This window comes from Micromesistius poutassou (assembly GCF_964030765.1).
Source record: "Micromesistius poutassou genome assembly, chromosome: 17".
In the NCBI taxonomy this organism is placed as follows: Eukaryota; Metazoa; Chordata; class Actinopteri; order Gadiformes; family Gadidae; genus Micromesistius; species Micromesistius poutassou.
The window spans coordinates 2197356-2222197 of record NC_140287.1 but is presented as its reverse complement, the minus strand read 5'-3'; the positions used below and the strand labels follow the sequence as shown (position 1 = coordinate 2222197).

The following is a 24842-nucleotide window of genomic DNA, read 5'->3' as shown; positions in this document are numbered from 1 at the left end:
AAATATCATAGCATTCTTTTAAAAATTATTCACAGCATTATTTTATAATGTCTTTCAACTTAATTTTGTTCAATATTAAGAGATTATATATATACACTTTTACAGAACATTTCAAAACTTTTCTTTCGATCTAGATTTAGATAAGGACTAACAATAAATTATTGATAGTACGAACCAGCATTGATTGCATCAACCTGTCGTTCACTTGGGTGAATTTAGAAGTTCTGCTAAGAAACATCTTAAGAGAATTGTTCAAAAACAGTTGATGCAAGCGACACCTCTTATTACACAACTCAATGCATCCTTTAAAGATAGCTTTTATATTAAAGTGTATATTAATATAAGATAGCTTTTATATTAAAGTGTATATTATTGCAAACCACGCGTCTTCTGTACAATTATGACCTCTGCTGCGCAATGAAAGACATGACACATGTGCTTGGTACCCACGGTGAGCTAAAGCGCTTTCCGAACCGTAACAACCGCTTCTCTAGTATAATATCTTAATGAATAAATGAGTAATGAATGAATAATTAGATCAATGTTGTATAACGTCTGATCAATACCTGTGTGCCCGTGCCCATACACACCACCCCGCCCCCCCCCCTCCCCCCCCCCCCCCCCCCCCCCCCACACACACACACACACACGATAGAAAGTGTATGGAAAACATCTTGCCATCGTTTGTGTGTGTGTGTGTGTGTGTGTGTGTGTGTGTGTGTGTGTGTGTGTGTGTGTGTGTGTGTGTGTGTGTGTGTGTGTGTGTGTGTGTGCGTGCGTGCGTGCGTGCGTGAGAGTGTGTGTGTGTGTGTGTGTGTGTGTGTGTGTGTGTGTGTGTGTGTGTGTGTGTGTGTGTGTGTGTGTGTGCGTGCGTGAGAGTGTGTGTGTGTGTGTGTGTGTGTGTGTGTGTGTGTGTGTGTGTGTGTGTGTGTGTGTGTGTGTGTGTGTGTGTGTGTGTGTGATTTGTCGCCCCCCAGCGCTGTGAGCCAAGACAAAAGTAAGCCGTGTTCAAGAGCATTCAACAATGAACAAAGGCCCGCCACACTCATTTATAAAACCGCAGAGGTAACCTATCTTAGCAGCGAGATTCAGATACATGTTATTAACTGTATACGGTAAGCTCCTCGTCTTGCCAGTCAAAGTGTGTAACCTCAGTGTTGTTACGCGAGGAGGTGTAAAACCTGGAGGCTGACGAACCCTCGGAATGTGTTACTTTGAAACAGTTCGCCGAGTGAAAAGCAGAAACAACTCATACTTTCAGTGTTGCCAGATTGCGCCAGATTCACCGCCCAATCTGGCAACACTGGCTGCAGCGCGCAGCATCTAGTGTTGCCAGATTGGGCGCGAAATGTGTCCCAATCTGGCAACACCGCATACTTCCGGCATTTAAGGTATCGGATGGAAACGATTGCGAAGGATTAGCTGGACATAATAATAATAATAATAATAAGAGGGAACCGGGCGACCATGCGTCGTGGAGCCGTCCCGGAGAGCACAGCGGGGTTTGTGGGTCGATCCTCTTTCCATGTGAAGCAGTAGCTGCACACTCTTCTCCTGCTCGGGGAGGTCTTTGTGTCTTCGCGATGCTCGAAACACCACCTGGGTTTCCCTTTGAAGACATCAAACGGGAAGACATTGAAGTCGGAGAGGTAACCTATCCCGCGGATCTCCTGTGCGTAAAGATCTAACAAAAAAAAAAAAAGGATATCTACCTGGTGTTCACTTTGATCATGTCCAAACCTTGGGTTGTCCTGCCCCCGAGAAGACATGAACATCCATCGGTAGCGTTTTTGTATCGCCCCCATTCCGACTGTGCATCTCAACACTTTGTACGTTTGTTGTGTGTTTGTTGTGTTCAGGTTGTCGGGAGAGGGACGTTTGGCGTTGTGTACAAGGCCAAATGGAAAGGCAAGGATGTGGCCATCAAGACCATCGAGAGTGAGGACGAGAGGACCGCTTTCATCGTAGAGGTGCTGCAGCCCCTCACCGACGGTTGTTTCTATGGCTTTGGAGTGTGCTGTTACTAAACTGTTGAGTTTCTATGGCTTTGGAGTGTGCTGTTACTAAACTGAAGGCCATCCATGTGCACGTTATTGTCGTCCTGCTGCTGCTGTATTTTAGCACATCTTGGAACCTATCTTTTATTTATTTTATAAAGGATCTAACCTACACAGACATGCTTTTCACAGTAACACATTACTGCTGATCAGTTATTGAACTGGTAGTATTATAGCCTATTGTATCCTTTCCGACCATCCAATAACCCAACATTAGATGTAGGTGTTCAAGTTGGTTTATTCTGAGTGAATACTGTAGGCTACATGACATAAAATAACAGCTGACTGTAAGTAAACTGTACTGTTTACAAATGACGAATACAGACATAGCCCTTTATCACAGTAGTTACAAGTGGCTTAAATTTGTAAGCTTGTGTTCAAATGTTATATTGACCACACTCCCTAATCCCCAACCCTGAAAACAGCAACAGAAAAAGGAATAATCGTCTGTATTACAACTCATGTTCAATACCTGACTGATGCAAAGAGTTGGACGATGTCATCAGTGCTAGAGCAATGCCAAAGTTATCCTTTATATCAACAATAGTATCATATGACCTAGGAATAGGTTACGCTTATGAATATAGGTGACGTTAAACATTTAACAATTAACAAACTATTCTTTATACAATACAATCTTAACCCCATGGATTTATCCAGGGATTCTATTTTGTAATATAGTAATAATTATGTAAAACATCAGTTTAACTATGATTACTATACTACTACTAATAATTATAATAAGCTCTATTTACAGAACCCTTTTTCTTGCAATAAATAAGATGGCCTAACCATTTAAAACCTCAATAAAATAACAGAAGATCAATCGACGAGACCAATCATAGACTCAATGTCTTAAAATGACTCAATAAATACAGCGCTTGGTTGACAATCTGCGTATGCATCTTGATCAAATGAGTTTTAAGAAGAGTTTGAATGGATTAAACTGAGTTAGCCAGCCCGAAGACCTCTGCCTCTTCATGTGTTTACAGTCTGTGCGTGTGTGTGTACTCTTCATGTGTTTACAGTCTGTGCGTGTGTGTGTACTCTTCATGTGTTTACAGTCCGTGCGTGTGTGTGTACTCTTCATGTGTTTACAGTCCGTGCGTGTGTGTGTACTCTTCATGTGTTTACAGTCTGTGCGTGTGTGTGTACTCTTCATGTGTTTACAGTCCGTGCGTGTGTGTGTAGTTTACAGTCTGTGCGTGTATGTGTGTATCGTCTTCAACGTTTTCCCAATGTTTTGTCCATAGCGTCGCCAGCTGTCCAGGGTCAACCACCCCAACATCGTGAAGCTCTACGGGTCCTGTGACAGTCCGGTCAGTCAAACGCACAGACACACACATTGGTTAGCGAACAGAGCTAACTCCACCCTCTGGTTGCTCCAAACATGTTATTGTGTCCGTTGGAAAAGCATCTATTGTGACTTTTTGTAGCATGACCTTTCGGGTTAGTGTCATTTATTTTGTAGTCGTTTGAAATGGCTGCATAAATATCTCATTCAAATATTTCTAACAATAAATACATCAATATGGTTAGATTGATTGCATTCTTTGAAACAATGTTTTATATTTTCAAACGTGTCAATATGTTCAGCCCCATCAATTGTGATTGGTTTTGTGTTGATACTTTCGGCTTAAGATCAAATATGTGTTGTTCCTATAGGTGGGTCTCGTCATGGAATATGCTGAAGGTGGATCTCTGTACAACGGTAAGAGTCTTCCAGATAGTTCCATTGTTCATTACTACTATTATTATTATATTATTATTACTATGTTCTCACGTTGACCTCATAAGAAAATAAGTTTAGCGTTCCTCATAGGATTGGCCTTGAATCAAAAGCACAGCAACACACTTTATACAACATATTATAATTGATCTGTCATTGTAGTCACACGTCTCCAAACGGACATCATGTTGCCAAGGCTACGTGTTCTACTTCTCTTTGAGACCGGGCCGCGCTACCTGCTGAGCTAAGCCGTGCCCAGTGTTTGCTAAAAACGTCCCTTTTGTGGACCACGCGTTCAGAAAGGTGAACGTTGCCGCGGCCCGTTCCTCAACGTCATCCTAACGTGTCGACCCGTGTTCACGCTGCCCGCAGTGCTGCACGGCGCCGAGCCCCTGGCGCAGTACACGGCGTCGCACGCCATGAGCTGGTGTCTGCAGTGTGCCAAGGGCGTGGCCTACCTGCACGCCATGAAACCCAAGGCCCTCATCCACCGTGACCTCAAGCCCCCCAAGTAAGACCCTCGGCGGCGCGTGGAGACCCAGGACTCCTCCGGTGTTTCCCATCGGCTTGGGCCCCCGATTCAGGAGCTCTAGTCGTATCTTTAAGTTTTCTTTAGTATTTACCGTACTACAGCTCTTGTGATTCCTGTCTAAAGTGCAGTATTGCCCGGTGCCTACCAAACGTCCCATGATGCACTCTGGTGTCCTCACCCCGCAGCCTGCTGCTGGTGGCGTGCGGGACGGTGCTGAAGATCTGCGACTTCGGGACGGCGTGCGACATCCAGACCCACATGACCAACAACAAGGGCAGCGCCGCCTGGATGGCCCCCGAGGTGTTCGAGGGTCAGCTGCACCTTTCTTTCAGTCCCTGCATCTCAAATCGCCCCGTCTGTCTCTGTACTGGTGGTCTGTCTGTCTATCTATCTATCTCTATCTATCTATCTATCTCTCTATCTATCTATCTATCTATCTATCTATCTATCTATCTATCTATCTATCTATCTATCTATCTATCTATCTATCTATCTATCTATCTATCTATCTATCGTATTGTCTATCTATCTATCGTATTGTCTATCTATCTATCGTATTGTCTATCTATCTATCTATCGTATTGTCTATCTATCTATCTATCGTCTATCTATCTATCTATCGTATTGTCTATCTATCTATCGTATTGTCTATCTATCTATCGTATTGTCTATCTATCTATCGTATTGTCTATCTATCTATCTATCGTATTGTCTATCTATCTATCTATCGTATTGTCTATCTATCTATCTATCTATCTATCTATCTATCTATCTATCTATCTATCTATCTATCGTATTGTCTATCTATCTATCTATCTATCTATCTATCTATCTATCTATCTATCTATCTATCTATCTATCTATCTATCTATCTATCTATCTATCTATCTATCTATCTATCTATCTATCTATCTATCTATCGTATTGTCTATCTATCGTATTGTCTATCTATCTATCTATCTATCTATCGTATTGTCTATCTATAGTATTGTCTATCTATCTATAGTATTGTCTATCTATAGTATTGTCCCCCCCCCTCTGATGGTAGACTGGGGGGGTGCCACCCCGATGCAACGTGACCTCTGTGTGTGTGTGTGTGTGTGTGTGTGTGTGTGTGTGTGTGTGCGTGTGTGCGTGTGCGTGTGCAGGCAGTAACTACAGTGAGAAGTGTGACGTGTTCAGCTGGGGCATCATCCTGTGGGAGGTGATCACGCGCAGGAAGCCCTTCGACGAGATCGGCGGCTCGGCCTTCTGCATCATGTGGGCGGTCCACCGAGGTCAGTGGGGGGCCGGAGCCCGTTCTCCGGGGCATCGCGCCTCTCTCTAGAACCATTCCGTTTAGACGCAGAAAAATTAATAATCTGAAACAAATGTAATAAAAAAAAATAATAATAAAGATTTTTGCTTGCTTTTTTAAATTTGACTTTAATTTAACTCTAGAGCGCTACAGAACACTTCTTTCTGCCTGCGGGTTCTCTGTGCAGAGAACCGACTTTATCTAATCTAAAATATTAGATAAGGTAATTTATCTGTTGATTGTCTTTAATGGTCATCACACAAGTAGGAAGTGATTATCAATCTCTGAGTAGCAAACTCAGATGTGTGTGTGTACATGTATGTATGTATATATATATATATATATATATATATATATGTATATATATGTGTGTGTATATATGTGTGTGTGTATGTATATATATATATGTATGTATGTATGTATGTATGTATGTATGTATGTATGTATGTATGTATATATATATATATATATATATATATATATATGTGTACACAGTATATGTTTTTCAAAATCCCGCATGGAAATGTACATTAAAAAAATGGTTGCATCGATAATCGTTTCAGAATGGAATCGTTGGCATCAGAATAGAATGGTGAGGTGCCAAGAGGTTCCCCCCTAGAGCTCAGCCAGTCGTGGTCTGAGGACGACTTACTAACTTACTAACTTACTAACCACACCGGGATCCTTTACTGACAAAGGCTCCCGGTCAGACGGTGACTGAGTCTGAATCTTGGACAACAGATTTTAAACCAGTGTGTTTTTTGTCGGCACGTGGCTTCGGGTTTCATTCTATATTTGCCCAAACAATTTGAAACATAAAATTTGTTACACGATCCGACCGCTGGCTGCTCTCTCCTTGAAACGTCTCTCAGAACCACGGGGCGTAAAGAGAGGAGGGGGGACCACGGGGCGTAAAGAGAGGAGGGGGGACCACGGGGCGTAAAGAGAGGAGGTGAACCACGTAAAGAGAGGAGGTGAACCACGGGGCCTAAAGAGAGGAGGGGGGACCACGGGGCGTAAAGAGAGGAGGTGAACCACGGGGCGTAAAGAGAGGAGGTGGACCACGTAAAGAGAGGAGGTGAACCACGTAGAGAGAGGAGGTGAACCACGTAAAGAGAGGAGGTGAACCACGGGGCGTAAAGAGAGGAGGTGAACCACGTAAAGAGAGGAGGTGAACCACGTAAAGAGAGGAGGTGAACCACGTAAAGAGAGGAGGTGAACCACGTAAAGAGAGGAGGTGAACCACGGGGCGTAAAGAGAGGAGGTGAACCACAGGGCGTAAAGAGAGGAGGTGAACCACGTAAAGAGAGGAGGTGAACCACGGGGCGTAAAGAGAGGAGGTGAACCACGGGGCGTAAAGAGAGGAGGTGAACCACGGGGCGTAGAGAGAGGAGGTGAACCACGGGGCGTAAAGAGAGGAGGTGAACCACGGGGCGTAAAGAGAGGAGGTGAACCACGGGGCGTAGAGAGAGGAGGTGAACCACGTAAAGAGAGGAGGTGAACCACGTAAAGAGAGGAGGTGAACCACGGGGCATAAAGAGAGGAGGTGAACCACGGGGCGTAAAGAGAGGAGGTGAACCACGGGGCGTAAAGAGAGGAGGTGAACCACGGGGCGTAAAGAGAGGAGGTGGACCACGTAAAGAGAGGAGGTGAACCACGTAGAGAGAGGAGGTGAACCACGGGGCGTAAAGAGAGGAGGTGAACCACGGGGCGTAAAGAGAGGAGGTGAACCACGTAAAGAGAGGAGGTGAACCACGTAAAGAGAGGAGGTGAACCACGTAAAGAGAGGAGGTGAACCACGTAAAGAGAGGAGGTGGGACCACGTAAAGAGAGGAGGTGAACCACGGGGCGTAGAGAGAGGAGGTGAACCACGTAAAGAGAGGAGGTGAACCACGGGGCGTAAAGAGAGGAGGTGAACCACGTAGAGAGAGGAGGTGAACCACGGGGCGTAGAGAGAGGAGGTGAACCACGTAAAGAGAGGAGGTGAACCACGGGGCGTAAAGAGAGGAGGTGAACCACGGGGCGTAGAGAGAGGAGGTGAACCACGGGGCGTAAAGAGAGGAGGTGAACCACGTAAAGAGAGGAGGTGAACCACGGGGCGTAAAGAGAGGAGGTGAACCACGTAAAGAGAGGAGGTGAACCACGTAAAGAGAGGAGGTGAACCACGGGGAGTAAAGAGAGGAGGTGAACCACGGGGCGTAAAGAGAGGAGGTGAACCACGGGGCGCAAAGAGAGGAGGTGAACCACGTAAAGAGAGGAGGTGAACCACGTAAAGAGAGGAGGTGAACCACGGGGCGTAAAGAGAGGAGGTGAACCACGGGGCGTAAAGAGAGGAGGTGAACCACGTAAAGAGAGGAGGTGAACCACGGGGCGTAGAGAGAGGAGGTGAACCACGTAAAGAGAGGAGGTGAACCACGGGGCGTAAAGAGAGGAGGTGAACCACGTAAAGAGAGGAGGTGAACCACGTAAAGAGAGGAGGTGAACCACGTAAAGAGAGGAGGTGAACCACGGGGCGTAAAGAGAGGAGGTGAACCACGGGGCGTAAAGAGAGGAGGTGAACCACGGGGTGTAAAGAGAGGAGGTGAACCACGGGGCGTAAAGAGAGGAGGTGAACCACGGGGCGTAGAGAGAGGAGGTGAACCACGTAAAGAGAGGAGGTGAACCACGTAAAGAGAGGAGGTGAACCACGTAAAGAGAGGAGGTGAACCACGGGGCGTAAAGAGAGGAGGGGGCTGTCCGTTGTTTGAGGAGTACAGCAGTACCTTTGTGAGACCAGGACTCACACGGTGGTGTTACAGTACCAGTGTGAGACCAGGACTCACATGGTGTTACAGTACCAGTGTGAGACCAGGACTCACATGGTGTTACAGTACCAGTGTGAGACCAGGACTCACATGGTGGTGTTACAGTACCAGTGTGAGACCAGGACTCACATGGTGGTGTTACAGTACCAGTGTGAGACCAGGACTCACACGGTGGTGTTACAGTAATTAAAAACGTAAAAATGTAAATGTTGGACTTCAATAAACCTCAATCCAATACATCAGGTATCGTGTCTGGAATAGATATTGATTTGCGTGCGCGCTGTGCAGACCACTGCGCTGTGTAGACCACTGCGCTGTGCAGACCACTGCGCTGTGTAGACCACTGCGCTGTGCAGACCACTGCGCTGTGTAGACCACTGCGCTGTGTAGACCACTGCGCTGTGCAGACCACTGCGCTGTGCAGACCACTGCGCTGTGCAGACCACTGCGCTGTGCAGACCACTGCGCTGTGCAGACCACTGCGCTGTGTAGATCACTTTACCAGTGTGAGGCTACTTCTGCTGTCCAACAAGCAGCACTGCTGAGATGAACTTGGTTAGCCTGCTCGCTCCTTCACTAGCCTGTCCGCAGCCACGGGAAAATGTCACGCAGAATGAACCAGTCTGGCGGACTGGAAGACCTGTAACGCCAACGCAGGGTGAACGTCCGTTGTAGTTTTACGTTACGTAGAACACGGTGTCAATCCACTTGTGAGCTTGCAAAACAAGTCCAGGTGAAGCACTCGTCATTTACCGACACGCAGGTGGGCCGCGAAGTCGTCTACTCGGGATTAAAGTGTCTTAAACAAATTGAACCGGTTGAAACCTGCCGCTACCGTGGAGGCCAAAGAGCTAGAGACAAGCGACTGGTCGGGTCGGTGTCGGAAGACATTCAAGCTTGCGGAACTACAAGCTAGTTCATGACATGTGAGGTGAGGGGGAAAACCTCATCTCGCCCGCCGGTACCGCGTGTATTCCAGCTGTAGTTCCTCCTCCTGACGTGTGTGTGTGTGTGTGTGTGTGTGTGTGTGTGTGTGTGTGTGTGTGTGTGTGTGTGTGTGTGTGTGTGTGTGTGTGTCCGTGTGTCCGTGTGTCCGTGTGTCCGTGTCTGTGTGTGCAGGCACCAGGCCCCCTATGATCAGAGACGTCCCTCCCACCCTGGAGAGTCTGATGACGCGCTGCTGGGACAAGGAGCCCAGCCAGAGGCCCCCCATGGAGGAGGTGAAGAACACCATGAGGGGCCTCATGAAGGTACGCTGCCGCCGTCGTTACGTCCGTCCGTTTATTTGCGTGGTGACGAATGCACACCCACACCCTCTCTGATGCGTTGCATTGCAGCACTTTTGGCTTGCACTTATTTGCAGTGCCTGTGCACTTTTTTCCTATTCTATTGCGGCGATTCTATTGGACAGTTTCATACACAAAACTGTTAACTTATACATTGCAGTTTTTCTGTCATATATATGAAACAAAAAATGAGTGTAAGGGCTATTACTTTCGCGCAATGGAACGATTTAATGGAACGAAACGTCAACATTGTTGTTTCTAAAGGGTTCTTTATGGTCCCACGTTCACGCAACGCAACGACCACGCAGACACGCTTCGATGTAGTCGTGAACCTTTATGGTCCTGCGTCGGGTTTTAGTGAGCGGACCAATCACAGCGCTTGCTGGCTGCGTCGCCTCGACGGAAGGTTACAATATTTGTGAGGCGCACGTCAGGCCCTCTCGGTGGACACAAGGAGGGTCCGCAAGGACGTAAGGGGTCCGTAGCCCCCTTGCATTGCGTGACCGCGGGACCATAATCAGCCCTTAAAGGTCCCATGGCATGAAATTTTCACTTTATGAGGTTTTCTAACATTAATATGAGTTCCCCTAGCCTGCCTATGGTCCCCCAGTAGCTAAAGATTCCCCTAGCCGTAAAAGGAGCACTAGGTATCCTGCTCCGCCTTTGAAAAAAATGAAAGCTCTTCAAGGGTTGAGTCCCTCCATTAAACAAAAAAACTAACTGACAGTACAAGGCCCAGTCCCATTTCTCTCCCCTTAACAAGAACACTTGCTTTGAGTGCCCTTAGCTGCAAGTCAGCTCCCGAGCTGGCTAGCGTTCAAGGGTTGATTTTAAGGGAAAAACAGCACTCCCCCTTTGCTCCCCTAAGTATTGGGACACCCTACCCCTTCGCGGGAACGTGCAAAATCTAGGGTTAGGGCTCAAATCTAGAGTTAGGGCTCAAATCTAGAGTTAGGGCTCAAACCTAGGGTTAGGGCTCAAACCTAGGGTTAGGGCTCAAATCTAGGGTTAGGGCTCAAATCTAGGGTTAGGGCTCAAACCTAGGGTTAGGGCTCAAACCTAGGGTTAGGGCTCAAACCTAGGGTTAGGGCTCAAATCTAGGGTTAGGGCTCAAACCTAGGGTTAGGGCTCAAATCTAGAGTTAGGGCTCAAATCTAGGGTTAGGGCTCAAACCTAGGGTTAGGGCTCAAACCTAGAGGAAGGGGGAGAATTGGCACAGGGCCCAAGTTAGTTTCTTTACACACACCCCCTTAACCTACATGTCACCGTCATGTGAAAACCCAAATTCTTAATATATCCACTCCTCTTCATAGCATCTGGTAAACACTAGTAATCACACCAGTGAACGTACGTCTTGGAGCACCGGCTGAAGGCGCAGTTGAAGCGCGTCTGGCCCTCCGTTGACGTGCGCCGTTGCCCTCCTGTGTTTCCTCAGTACTTCCCCGGCTCTGACGAGCCCCTGCAGCTGCCCCACCAGTATTCAGGCAACCGGAGCGGCTCCTCCTCGGGCACCAGCACCGGTGAGTGGGCGACCAGCGGACCCACGCACACACGTCTCACTCCAACGCCACGTGGGCCACGCGCCCATATATAGGGCAGTGGACGACACGGTGGTCGGCTCGCTGTTGGCCCAGTTTCAGGTTCGACTTTGCTTCCACCACCTTGAGCAGAACAAAGATTAGACTCATTGGTGGAAACATGTGTCGTTTGTCCCTCGGTAACAGAGGCCGCGGCGTTGCGTGTTGTTTGCGTAACACCCCAGTCATTTTACCCACAAATTCTAATGGAATTTAAAGTATTCAAATGATTCATTATTATTATTAGTTTTATTATTAGATTGTAGACCATATATAGTCGCGGTATTGCTGAAGAAAGGGCTAGCTCACTCACTCGCACCAGCTTGTCAAAATGAGCAGCACAAACGTGTATTTATGGATTTACCTCTTATTACCATTTATCACTTTTATTCAAAGCCACTTTTAAGTGAATTCAGATTCATTCTTGTTGTGTTTTGTTGTGTTTTTCAACACATTACAGAGATGCTGCGCGACTCCCCAGAGGCACAGAGTAGAAATCCACACAAATAGCCTGTCACTGGTTTCACTGTCACTGGTTTCACCGTCACTGGTTTAACCGTCACTGGTTTCACCGTCACTGGTTTCCTTTACCCCAACATTTGATTGGTCACTATCGACGTCAAGCATTTTTCACATTATATCCCTAAAGCTGAGATTTTTTTTTTTTTTTAAACCTGCACGGTAATCCTTTAAGGAGCAGTGGGGGTCAGTTCATCTGCTCTAGGATGTTAAGACTGTAGAGCTCAGGGTCAGAACCCACAACATTTCAGCTGTGAGTCTTGAGCATCTCTCTGGCTCTGGCTGGGCAAAGCCAGACTATTGCAAAGGCCACGCGGATTTCAAAGAACACATTTTCTTCTTCTTCTTCTTCTTCTTTCTTGTTATTCAGGCTATTCTATATAAAACGGTTTTGATTGCTTTACTCTACGTCACCCCCGCCATTACTTTGAGGTTCTGCAGACCTCTCCTTGTTCGTCCTGAACCGAAACTCCCTCCCCCTGGCGTTGACTTTCTCCTGCAGTTATGTAAGGGATAATGTGTAGCACGCCGCTCATTATCGGGTAAATAAGCCCGACAGGGCTGAAGGGGCTGATAATGACCGACGTTCTATGCATTATCCCGCTTATTACAGGGCTACTGATAGATGGATGGATAGATGGATGGATGGAGTTGACAGGGTAACCCATGTGTCTCTGGTTCCGTGGACAGGCTCGTATGCGGACTACACCATCAACAGCCGCAGTGGGAGTGGTGGGGTGGACCAGGGCGGGGGCTCGGGACGCGAGGAGACCCTGAAGAGCATCGAGGTCCCCCTGCAGTTCAAGCCTTCCAAGGTACCCCCCCCCCCCCAGAGTTCCCCTAGCGTTGTGGTGTGTTCTCCAGGTGCCTCACCACCCAACCAGCACGCGTGGCAGAGTGGAATATCTCCCAGCTTTCTTGGGCCGTTTCGCCGAGGCACGCCCCCTTTTGGTGGTGATATCTCTGGATTCTGAGTCCAACGAGTTCAGTGAGGCCGACCGTACGACTCGACAAACAGAGATGGCTGCGCCCATAATGAAATGTATTTTCATTGCATTGCGTTTGCACCACATTGGTCGTTGTAATGTCGATTTGAAATGCTCTTGCACACTTCATTACATTGTTACTTTATTCCGGTCACCAGTTCATGCATTGCACCGTCTTTCTGTGCGTGCGATACAATGTAAAGTTGTGTTATTTGTTTTGGAGCTGGTTTGCTAAAGAGGCTAATGTAGCTAACAATAACGATGACCAGCCAATGACCAACGCGTCGTGTAGCGATGCCCACAAAGACTAGGCTACAAGGCTACAAGCCAGGAATTACGTCACGTCAAGAGCGACTTGTGCGGGGGGGTGTACGATGCAGCTCAAACTAACCATTAGACCTGGGGCTGGACCTTAAATATTTAGGGTGCGGTTGAACGCGACTTTTAACAAGTATATCGAGATTTGTCATTCTGTGTAGAGTCGGAATAGGAAAAGGATGTTGCAATTAAAACAAGATATAACTGGAGAGTTCTCCTTGTTTCCTGTAGACTCTGGTCATTGAGGTGCTTGATAATAAGTGTGTGTGTGTGTGTGTGTGTGTGTGTGTGTGTGTGTGTGTGTGTGTGTGTGTGTGTGTGTGTGTGTGTGTGTGTGTGTGTGTGTGTGTGTGTGTGTGTGTGTGTGTGTGTGTGTGCGTGCGTTGCAGACGGGCACGCTGCGGGCCAGTCTCCCCCTGTCCAGGAGGTCCAGCGCTGATAGCCAACCAGGACGCTCTCAGAGCCCTGCTCTCTCCGCCGGGCCCGCCCCCATGCCCGTCAGCCAATCAGAGCTGAGGTTACCTCTGAGTCCTTCTGGTAGGTCTGCTGCTGCAGAGATTATCTCGACGCATCTCCCGGATTCCACGACTACGGTTGAGATGTTTAGGCTGTTTATGAACAAAGACTCCCAGATCACGTGTCTGTCAGAACGCAGGAAGTATCAGTAGAGGTTTACTTTCAGAACGCTAGTGGCAAGTTCACTTTTGTTTCAACTTGCGTAGTTTACATTTACATTTAGGGCATTTAGCAGACGCTTTTATCCAAAGCAACTCACAATAAGTACATTTGTCATAAGAAGGTGAAACAATATATCGCTACAGTCGATACAGTAAGGATAGCATAGTGTAGTGTGTTGGGTTGTGTGTTGTTTAGTTCATTAGAGTTCATTACCACTGTGTGTTAATGTGTACTTTTCCCCTTCAACCCCTATGAGTCTTTACACATATTGATGAACATATTGTTTCATTGTCCTGTCTCTATGTTTATGAGGGAGTAAATAGGCTGTGTGTCAATGAGGCTGAGATCCAAACGCGTTAGTTTCCACCACACACCTCTAGGGGGCGTCACCGTGCAGTCCATTAGTCATGTCTGGGTGGGGGGGGGGGTGGTGTTACAGAGTAATGAGTTATTCCGATAGTAATAGTGCCACTTGTGTACAATGTGGTAGGATGTGATGGTACCATGACTGTTTATGCAAATGTGAGTGGACCCCTCATCTGTGCGGGGTGGCAGAGGAAAGTGTCTGAGTGTTTAAAACGTTCCTCCTCAGCTACCAACGGTGTGGACAGCTCCATACCCATGGCCTACCTAACACTGGACCACCAGCTACAGGTGACGTCACGTCGAGCAACGCCGTTTCATTTAGCAGAGACGTACTATCCTAGATCACTGATGTCCATCGTGTAACGTATGATCTTAATCGAACGCAGTGGCAGGGAAATGTTGCTAAAGGGGCGATGTGATGCTCTTTCCACTTTTCCCTTTGCTTTAGACTGTTTTATGACGTATGTATACATGTTTTATGACGTATGTATACATGTTTTATGACGTATGTATACATGTTTTATGACGTATGTATACATGTTTTACGTCTGCTAAGCTAGAAAAGTCCGAGCCGGGGTGAGTTTTCGCGCCCCTCAATAAGTGCGTGAAGCGGCGAGTTTGCGCTCAAACTCTCCTTCTGTGACGCGGTGTCGTCAGACTGTGCAGGGGGCGGGGCTGAACTGCAGAAGTCGCGGGGTGAGACGCACAGCATTCGACCAATCAGAGTGGGCGCGCTGACCAATCACAGCAGACTGGGCTGTTCAGGGGAGAGCGTACAGAAACATTCTGTAATTGATTTTTCAGAGATGAAGTGTGGGAGTAATAAGGAGTATTAGGGGTGTTATTAGTAGTAGGGCTGCTCGATTATGGAAAAAATCATAATCACAATTATTTTTGGTCAATATTGAAATCTCGATTATTCAAACGATTATTTTTGAGTTTGAAAACATGATGCATTTATTCATAATTTCTCTCCAAAAAAAACACTTTGTAAATGAGAACTTCGAAATTTCCCCTTAAAAATATACACAAAATGGTCAAATAGAAAATAATGTCCAGATATGAATCCAGCTGTTCTGCAATTTATATTAAATTTTTCTTTTATTTTTTTTTTTCAAATCGTTTCAACTCGATTATATTAGTTTGGTGATCGTTTCACTCTGAAATCAAAATCGCGATCAAAATTAGATTAATCGCCCAGCCCTATGATGCAGTTAATTGAGTTAATTGAGTTAATTGAGTCGGTCGGGAGTCACAGCCCAGACGTGAGACGTCTCTGAGGCCCTCCCTGCAGAGAGCACTTTGTCTTTCAATAACGCAAGAGAAGCCGTTGCACTACATTTAAATCCTTTTCATAGCTGTCTTTTATAGGGTTTGACACACATTTTCTGTTTAAAATTAGACAAAGGAGTAATTGAATGTTTTCTAATTAAAGGGAACACGGGACGTATGTGGATGTGGATTGGTTCATGCATACGTTGACACTCTTAAATGCTTTTGCTTGTGATATCTCTTCTACCACTAGGTTAGGTCCGTACGCATGGTCAGAGCTGTGCTTATATTTACACACATTCCTAAGTCCAGAAGTACGTTTTGGTCAATTCCATACTTTGCGTGGCAATGTTCGTACGCACTACTTACGCACAAATCTGTGCGTACGTACGGTTGATAAATGAGTCCCCAGGCATGCAACCCTGTTCTAGTAGTACCCCCAAATGCAATTATTAACCCTAAAAAGCATGTTATGGGATCTTTAAAGGTTTCCGTATTTGGCAGTGACTTAATTTTTTTTTTTTTTATTTAACCTTTATTTAACCAGGAAAGTCCCATTGAGATTAAAAACCTCTTGGCCAACAAAAGTTAGTTACAACATACAGACAGCAATTACATTTTATTTAACAGTTAGGTAAGTAAAGGAGGACGTCTCAAGCGCTCTCAGCCTGGATGTAAAAGCATTCAAAGAAATCCGTTCCGTTATTTTCCCGTCTGTTTGCAGCCTGTTCCATGTAGAAGGAGCAGAGTACATGAGAGCCCTTTCTCCCAATTCTGTGCGGGCAAATGGAACAGACGGCAACAACTGATCATTTGAACGCAAACCGTCAGAATCAACACTTCTCCGTGTGATTGCATCACAGATGTAGGAGTGCGACGATACATTTCAGTCAATCACATTCAGACACCTTGCCGGAATACAAAAAATGTGTTGCCGCATTCATCTGTGTTTTGCCGCATTCATCTGTGTTTTGTTGCATTCATCTGTGTTTTGTTGCATTCATCTGTGTTTTGTTCAAAAAATGTGACGTTGTCCCAGTTGAGTTTCCTCCAGTCTGCTAAACGAGGTGGTGACTGTGCCCTAGCCCCTGGCCCCGTGCCCCAACTCCAAAGAGTCCATGGCGGTGTTTGAGCAGCACTGCAGGATGGCCCAGGAGTACCTGAAGATCCAGACGGAGATCACACTGCTCGCCCACAGGAAGTAAGTCCTCACCGAGTCTGGAGGCGCGTGACTGGTGGTTAGATTGATCCCAGGCACCACGTCTCTCCGTTGAGGGTGGATGTTGAGTGTGGGTGTGCTTCATGTGTCAATGTTTGAATGAGTGATGGAATGTGTCTTCAGGTGCCTGCACATTACAATACATGTACATATGTCTATGACATTGTAGAGTACACTACTTAATTATTATGAATTAATTATATTCAAATGAATGGTGAGACTGCTTCTGACCAAAGCGCTCTGTGCCTTTTCTAATGTGCAGACCACAGGTGAGGTAGAGGTCACTGAAGGACGGGGTCTAGACAAACCATGAAGAAAATAGTTTATTTTTAGTTAGCCCATTGCTATGTCAGAACTTGGATAAACTTATAAATCCTTCCAAAGGGCTCCTCCTTTGTAATGTGCTTAAAGTGTCATGTGGAGCAAAAAACTCTCCAAATAATCAATGGGGGAAGAAAATGGAAATGCAATCTGCAGGCCCTTGAAAGGTTTCTCAGCATGGCTGTTGTGCTTGTTAACGCTGCCGTTGTATCAGCCCCTTGCACTCCCAACCCGCCTTCTTAACCTTTCCGGGCAGCCTAATCAAAAGTCAGAGTAGGCATAATTTATTTGGGTTGGTTTCCTCAATCTGATTTCTGATTTTCCGTTCTCCACCCTATTGGTCTCGACTCGTGGAACATTCTCGGGCAGAAACACATTTTGACTGCAAAGAACTTATTCGGTCTCGGCCAAAATCAAATCAACTTATTCTGAAGTATGCGGACTCTTCGTGGGGGGGTGGATGGTGGGGGGGGGGGGGGGGGGGGGGGGTGGATGGGTCGTTTAATGTGGCCCACGGGAAGCCTGTCCAGACTGGAGCCATGATTAAGGGCTTTACAAAGTGTGTGTGTGTGCGTGTGCGTGTGCGTGTGCGTGTGTAGGACTGAGTTGATCTCGGAGCTGCAGCAGGACGAGCGGGAGACGCAGAGTGCCACGCGCCTGGCCCACGAGCACTGCCAGCTGCTGGAGGACAACAGGGGCCTGTCGGACTACTACCAGGGCCTCAAGAGCCAGAGCCAGCAGAACCAGCAGCAGAACCAGCAGCAGCACCAGCAGAACCAGCATCATTAGCAGCAGCATCAGTTTTAACAGCAGCAGCGTCCGAGGACAGCAGCAGCACGGCTAGTGGAGTGGGACGGGCAGAGGTCTGCTGACAGGAGAGGAGGGGTCCTGTGTGTGTGTGTGTGTGTGTGTGTGTGTGTGTGTGTGTGTGTGTGTGTGTGTGTGTGTGTGTGTGTGTGTGTGTGTGTGTGTGTGTGTGTGTGTGTGTGTGTGTGTGTGTGTGTGTGTGTGTCTCCCCTTCAGCAGTCTACACAAACTCTGTACCCACAGGCACCGGACGCCCGTGCACATCAATTAGTTTTATGTTTTGCCGTGAGAGCTGATCCCAGGTCACACTGCCGGCGCGCGTGTGTGTGTGGTGTGTGTGTGTGTGGGGTGTGTGGTGTGTGTGTGTGTCCACTAGGACTTGGGAGTCTGCCATAAAGGAGAACTGTACCGAGCTCTAAAAAAAAAATAGGAGTTGCTCCTTCCGCTTCATAATCTTCGCCCCCCCCCCCCATCGCAGCCTCAGGTGTCACCGCGGCGGTGGCGGCGGCCCACAGAGCCTGGAGGGTTCTTAGGACGGGGGGGAGCTGCTCAGCCTGTTCTGTTCTTTGTTTGCCAAATCGCTGCCTTCCGGCCCAACGGGGGGCGGCCCGCCGGCCGGCGTCACCGCGGCCGTCCTCTCCGTGGCGCGGGGGCGGAGCTCAGAAAAATGCAGTTTTTTTTTTCTCTCAGCGCTTGTGTTTGTTAACGCACAAAAAAACAAGGTATTTTTCCGCGGGGTTGGTGTAAATGAGGGGAGGGGGGGAGGGAGGGGGAGGGAGGGAGAGAAATGGGCAATGACACTATTGCGTTTTGAACGGTGTAGATATTGCCGGGCTTGTGGGCCTTTTTATTGTTGCATTTAAAAAAAAAAAAAAGGAAAAGAGGTGAAAAGTTGAGGAGTTTACAATCCTCAACATGTATTACCGTGCGCATTTCATGTTTTTATTTGGTTATCTTGTGCTTCAAAACCCACATCTTATTAATCTTTGTACGTCCTTCACTGCATTCATTGTATCATTGCGACTGTAACCGCTCCATGTCCGTTCATGACCTCCAGAAGCCCGAGGTCTGCTTTGGGTCGGGGCAGCAGGCCAAGGGGAAGGTGTCTTTTGTTTTTTCGCTCACAATACGTCACAGGATCGTTAATGTCTACTATTCACAATTTGCCTTAGGATCTTGTTAGTGATAGACAGCAATACTGGCTTGCGAATCTATTCATCTCAAGTTTTCATTTTATGAGCGTGCTTTTGTTTTGTATTGAGACCATGCACATGTATACACAAGTCTTTGATTTAGTATAATGGCCACAGACCCCCATTGCAAGCGTTTCCTTTTCCCCAGACAAACCTCCCTATCAAGCAGTGCACATTTTTAAGATGAAATAACTTTTGATCACCCAGTATTGAGACTGGTTAGAGTTTTTAAGGGCCAACATACTGCGTAACTGTAGACCAATGCTACTGACAAATCTGTTCTTCAAAGAACTTTGTGGTGGCCTGGAGCTTGTTGACTTTATGGAATAAAACGATGTGTTTCTCTGAAACTGACAGGTGTATCTGCAGTGTCTTTTGTGGAGGCTTGTTTGGTTTCTATGAATACGTGTGTGTTTGATGCAGTGCTGCTAATGGTGCGATTGTTTACACGACTGAATCTTGAGAAGATGAGGAACGAATGAATACACGCGAGACGGTCACTCTGTATGCACGCACACTAACAAACGGATACTTTCACTGGAGGCATTTCACCGTGCGTAATCACCTGGGAGATAGGCGCAAGTAACGCATTCCTGTGCCTGTACCAACGTGTCCCTAGCAACGTATGGTGTGCACGTATATGTATGTAAAAGTTAGTGATAAAGTTGAGTCTCTGTCCATTCGTCTGTGGATAATCAGTGTGAAAACCATGGTGATAACATTTTAAAATGTTCTCACCATGTTTTCCGTCATTGCACTTTGATTTGTGAGCGACTTTCGTCTCAATGGCAGGACATTCCGTGGTGAGTCTGTGTTGTTTCCATAGCGACGCGTTCTCTAACATCTAAAGAATATGTCTATGCCTATGTCTATGTCTATGCCGTATCCCTTTCCACCCTGCGGTTTGATACGTTATTGTAATTAATTTGATTTCACGTCTTTGTTTGAGCGGGCGTGTCTGCGTGCGTGCGTGCATTCAAGATTGAGGTCGGCTGATAAGTAAACCATTTGGACTAAGTTTGAACCCGAGCCCCCGTAACCAACACTTTCACTACCGTAGCGACCGCGTCACTGAACTGAACTCCTCCTGCACACAAGAATCTCCACACCACAGACACCATGACTGCATGCCCTGACCTCTCACACACTCTCACTCACACACACACACACACACACACACACACACACACACACACACACACACACACACACACACACACACCACCCATTTTGCGTAAAGCGCACAGAAAGCAAAATAGGAAATTGTGGAAACCCCAGAGTTGGTGTGATCTCATTTGACACGGTGGGTTCCAGCGCCGCACAGCCCTCCTTCAGTCCAGGGGGCGGGGCTTCTTCAGTCCAGGGGGCGTGGCTTCTTCAGTCCAGGGGGCGGGGTCCAGTGCTTCTTGGGTACGCTCGTAAACACACCTTCTTTGTCGTTGAAGGGCCAGGGATTACTTCTCTTCTCTGCACCCGTAATCCGTCTCACTCACTTGTTTGTTGAAGATGATGATATTGTTGTTGTTGTTGTTGTTGTGATGGTAGTCATTAGGGAGTGAGTGAGAGGGGGGCACTTTGTCTGATAGGCTTACCGTTGATAGATGACAGATTAGATTCAGTTTGTGTCTTTGCAGAATTTCCAAATGGCTGGCTGCCAAGTTTTGTATTGTGCATAAGAGAGCCTTTTCAGAGGTGTCACTCATAACACTGCTGGTGGCTCTGCTCGTTGTACGAACCACGGCGCGGCTAGTAGCCTTCTCCTCACGAGTTGAGTGGCCTGGTCCAGAAAAGACGCAGACTCACAAGTGTCATGAGCGGCAGCCTGTGTTTGTCCCACGGTGACGCCTCCGGGGGAACGGTCTGGTCAATGGGCTCCCATACAGTCCAAGTAAACCATACATGGAACCAATCTGAATGTACAGTCATACATGTACCATGTCTGTCAGTTATGGCCCCCGTTGCATCACCTGATCATCCCTGGAAGGAGGGACCCCCCCACTCTGAAGGAGAGACCCCCCCACTCTGAAGGAGAGACCCCCCCACTCTGAAGGAGGGACCCCCATTCTGAAGGAGGGACCCCCCCCCACTCTGAAGGAGGGCCCCCCCCCCCCCACTCTGCGCTCCTCCTTGCTGATTAAGGGAGTTATTTCTTGCCCTCTGTGGGGCTAGGGTCAGGGGGTCAGGGGCGTCAGGGGGGGGGGTCAGAAACATACGGCCTGTTAACCCTTTGAGACTGTACCGGTGACACACAAATAAAATAGAATTGAATTGAAGTCCCATGAGCGACTACAATACAACCCGCTCCGAGCTGTGGTGAAAGCCCTGATAATGATGCACTTGGAAGAGTTCACGATCCACTGGCTCCGAGTTCACCCAACGAACGGCGAGAGTTGTGTTTGTTTTGCCACAGGTGGAGACTACAGTGTGTACGTCCGCTTTAGGGGTGGATCCAGACGCGGTGTGACCCCACACGCTGGTTCTGTGGGTGAACATAAGGTCTTGTTGTCAGCCACCTCCACACGGGCCCTTCCTGGGCGCCCTCTCTCTGATGTGGAACAACGACTCCTCCCGGATTGGATTTGAAAACGGTTTGTCAGACCGAATGAGCAGCTGTAAATATTTCTGGACGAGACTCACATTCTTTGCTCAATGTGCACGTACACGACATGCAGTGTGTGTATAAGTGTACTTCTAAATGACTTTTTTCAATCAAGTCCAGTATTGCGTTATGGCAAAGAGGAATCTCCCAAACTAAGGAGTAACAGCAAGATCCTTGATTTCTAATGCGCACGAGATGTAGGCCTACATGTGAAATCAAATGAGAAGAAAAAGGTTTTCACTAGGCAGCAAATGAAGTGTGTGAAAGATGACATTAAAAAGGGGCTCTTTGTTCTCTTAAATAAGATACGCACGCACGCGCGCGCGCACACACACCAACACACTCCTGCACACACAATTTCATGGATAACCATATCACACCATTCATGGTTATGTTCTGAACCCATGAACCCCGCCCCCAACACACACACACACACGCACACGCACACGCACACGCACACACAGAACAGTGAACAGTGAACAGTGTCTGCTGTGTGTAAATCAGCAGCGTCTATTTATAACACTTGACATTGAGAATATGGGCTGATCTGAATTCAGCCGCCATGAACAGTGTGTGTGGGGGGGGGGAGTCGCCGTCTGTGTCTGCGGCAACCTGATAAAATAGCAGTAGTCTTTGCCAGCTTCTTCCTTTGGGATTACCCCCTCCTCCTTGTCCACACACACACACACACACACACACACACACACACACACACGTGCCACACTACAGTGTGTCCCCATTCACAGTCACTGTTATGAAGTCCTGTAGGTCGTCCAGAGAGACGTCTAGCAGCCAGGACACACTAGGGGAGAGTCGTCTGTCCACTGTCCAATGCTCATCCTTTTGTCACTAGTTTTTATTGTTTATTATTGTTACTATATACAGTAAATAGATACTTAACTATGTCGGGAGAAGCCATGCGACATTGTACTGTACCTGAGTGCAATGATAATAAAGATTGTTTTGGTGCTGGTTTTTTGCACTATTACAACTACAGAAACCTTTTTTCTGATACTTTCTTACAAATACATATACATAGTAGACTCTTTATTGTTTATTTTGAGGATTAGTAAATGTCTTGTCTTTATCTGCGGTGCCTGTGCACGTTATCTCTTAGACCGTGGGATAGAGAAACACGTCTTTTTGATTCCTTTGTATGTCTGCTACATGTGAAGAAATTGACAATAAAGCCGACTTTGACTTTGACTTTGATAATGATAGACGGTAGTAACTGACAGAATAGAGTCATTTAGGAGACAGTAGAAGTATGTAGCAGTAAAGTGGGTACAGAGGTCTGATCAATGGACTCTCTGTAGTAATACTATTACTACACTGTACTCTCGGTCTTCTCGTTCCACTGTATACAATTTGCATGTATGGATACTACATAGTATAGTAGGAAAACATAAAACACGAATCCTGGTGGCATTTAGGGCTGTAAGGATATTATTGAATAATGCTCGTGCAGACAAAGTAACGTTACATTTCCTTTGTTATGACTGCCCTCTCGCTGGGTTCATAGAAGGATTAGGGGGATTATTTTTGGTAACCATAATAAAGATGACTATCAAAAGATTAAATATTGGAATTGCTTACTATATTTAGTCATTTTAGTGGCGGCTGAAATACTCATGCAGGAGGTCTTTGTCAAATGCATGAATCCAGTCCGAGTCTACCGTTCACTCTCTCCCCTCCTCCGACAGAGTGATTTAGATGTATGGCCATAATGAGTCGACTCCTGTTAATCGTAGCTGTCATCATCATCCACACGATGTTTACGATGCGTGATTCCCCAAGTCCAAACGCCCCACCCCCCTTTTTAGAGTAAATGTCAACCCGGCGGAGACCACGTCGTCATTCCGCACAGAGCTTTGTTGTGAATGAGGGACACGGTGACGTCAGTGCCCAAATGTCAACAATGTAGCGCTGGGAAGGGAAGGCGTACGAGTACACACACACACACACACACACACACACACACACACACACGACACATACACACACACACGGCGGAGCGACGCACGGAGCAGCATGCACGCCGATGGGCTTTTGATTGGATAAAGCGTCACACACACACACACACGTCGAGAATCGAGTTATTGAGCAACTTACAACCGCGGCCAGTATCGTGTTTTTTTTTTAATACATCCGTAGAAAAGGGTGATATTGATGACTATTGCAGAACGAGCGCTTTGAGGTCGGCGGGCTGCTGGTGAAGTCACCATGTGGAACCAGTCCTGATCTAAAAACCACCAGAACGCTGACGCTGTGCAAGAAAACGGGTACGTTTTGCGGTCCCTTTGCAAATATGTGTGTTTTTTTTACTACGGTGTGTGTATTTTCCTATGCACTCGAGTGTTTGATTTGGTAGAACGTGGTTTCCTATTTACATTTGCTTTCGCGTGTATTTTTTTTTAATCGCGATCACGGCTGGTGTGCTTTTAATAAACAACACGAGGGGGATAAGGCAGATGTACCACCACACGGGAGGATTTCTTTGTTTGGCAACGTGTTCTCGGCGTTATTGGGGATATCGTGCGGCGGTAGAGCGGTAATGCGGTCCGTGGACGGTCTCATTGTGCAGCGCTGACAGCGCGCTTTGTTGTGTGGGGGGCTTGTTTTGCAGCGCCGAGAGTGCAGTGGTTGGGTGGTCGCTGGTCAGCATGACTCTAGTGTTCACAGCGACGAGGAGGGGGGCTCTGTCATCTTGCGGAAGGAAAGGGGGTGCAGGGCTGCTGGGACAAAGGATCCGAGTTCCCAGCTTCCATTCCCGCCCTCAGCCTTCGCACACTCGACTCCTCGGGCCACGGCCGCCTGGTGCTCGACGACGGCTCTCCGTCCGCTGGCCGTGCGGGGTCGCACCGGCCCGTTTCGGGGGCTCATTTAGTCACTTTCCGGTGGTTCCGACGGCCGGGGTGGCTCGACAGTGACTATGAGAATGTCGACGCTACGATGCGATGCTTCTGCACACATGACTCACAATCCAGGAGTGTGAAATCTAGCGCCTCTCTTTGACTCATAATTGCTGGTTTATGTTTAGTAAGGCACGGAAAATGAATTATAAAGACTATACTATATATATTTAAAAAAAACTACAATTCGATTTTATTTATGTGTAGTTTTTATATTTGTATCTTTGTGATTGATCATTTATTTTAAGTGCATTTAATTATATGTTTATGTTGTGTTTTGCAAATCCATAAACTGCATTATTACTTATAAAATGATCAGTCTTAAGCTAAGCCTACTTTCTTTTCAGATTTGATTTTAAAACTGTGTGTG

At 47.0% G+C, this 24842-nt stretch overlaps 2 protein-coding genes across 2 annotated transcripts in view; both read left to right on the top strand.

Moving 5' to 3' along the window:
• Window positions 1-1413: 1413 nt before the first annotated feature.
• On the top strand, window positions 1414-19298 carry map3k7 (mitogen-activated protein kinase kinase kinase 7). Its single transcript, XM_084482555.1, has 14 exons — window positions 1414-1649; window positions 1860-1970; window positions 3311-3376; window positions 3723-3768; window positions 4159-4297; window positions 4504-4628; window positions 5467-5595; window positions 9539-9669; window positions 11141-11225; window positions 12492-12616; window positions 13495-13642; window positions 14376-14437; window positions 16507-16622; window positions 17561-19298. The coding sequence occupies exons 1-14, from the start codon at window positions 1584-1586 to the stop codon at window positions 17748-17750; spliced, it is 1539 nt and encodes a 512-aa protein (XP_084338681.1). The 5' UTR covers window positions 1414-1583; the 3' UTR covers window positions 17751-19298.
• The window catches only part of LOC311361863 (transcription regulator protein BACH2-like), a gene marked incomplete at its 5' end in the record, with an annotated part of 16065 nt that continues 10027 nt past the window's right edge, over window positions 18805-24842 (top strand). Inside the window, 2 exon segments of the mRNA XM_084481671.1 lie at window positions 18805-18870; window positions 20276-20371. Of these exon segments, the coding sequence (XP_084337797.1) occupies window positions 18805-18870; window positions 20276-20371 (162 nt within the window).

Bases quoted from the DNA above. Each gene is read 5' to 3' on its own strand.
- map3k7 (XM_084482555.1), top strand. From the start codon at position 1,584: ATGCTCGAAACACCACCTGGGTTTCCCTTTGAAGACATCAAACGGGAA. The intron at 4,298-4,503 runs GTAAGACCCTCG...CTCACCCCGCAG, and splicing joins CGTGACCTCAAGCCCCCCAA to CCTGCTGCTGGTGGCGTGCG. The intron at 16,623-17,560 runs GTAAGTCCTCAC...GTGCGTGTGTAG, and splicing joins ACACTGCTCGCCCACAGGAA to GACTGAGTTGATCTCGGAGC.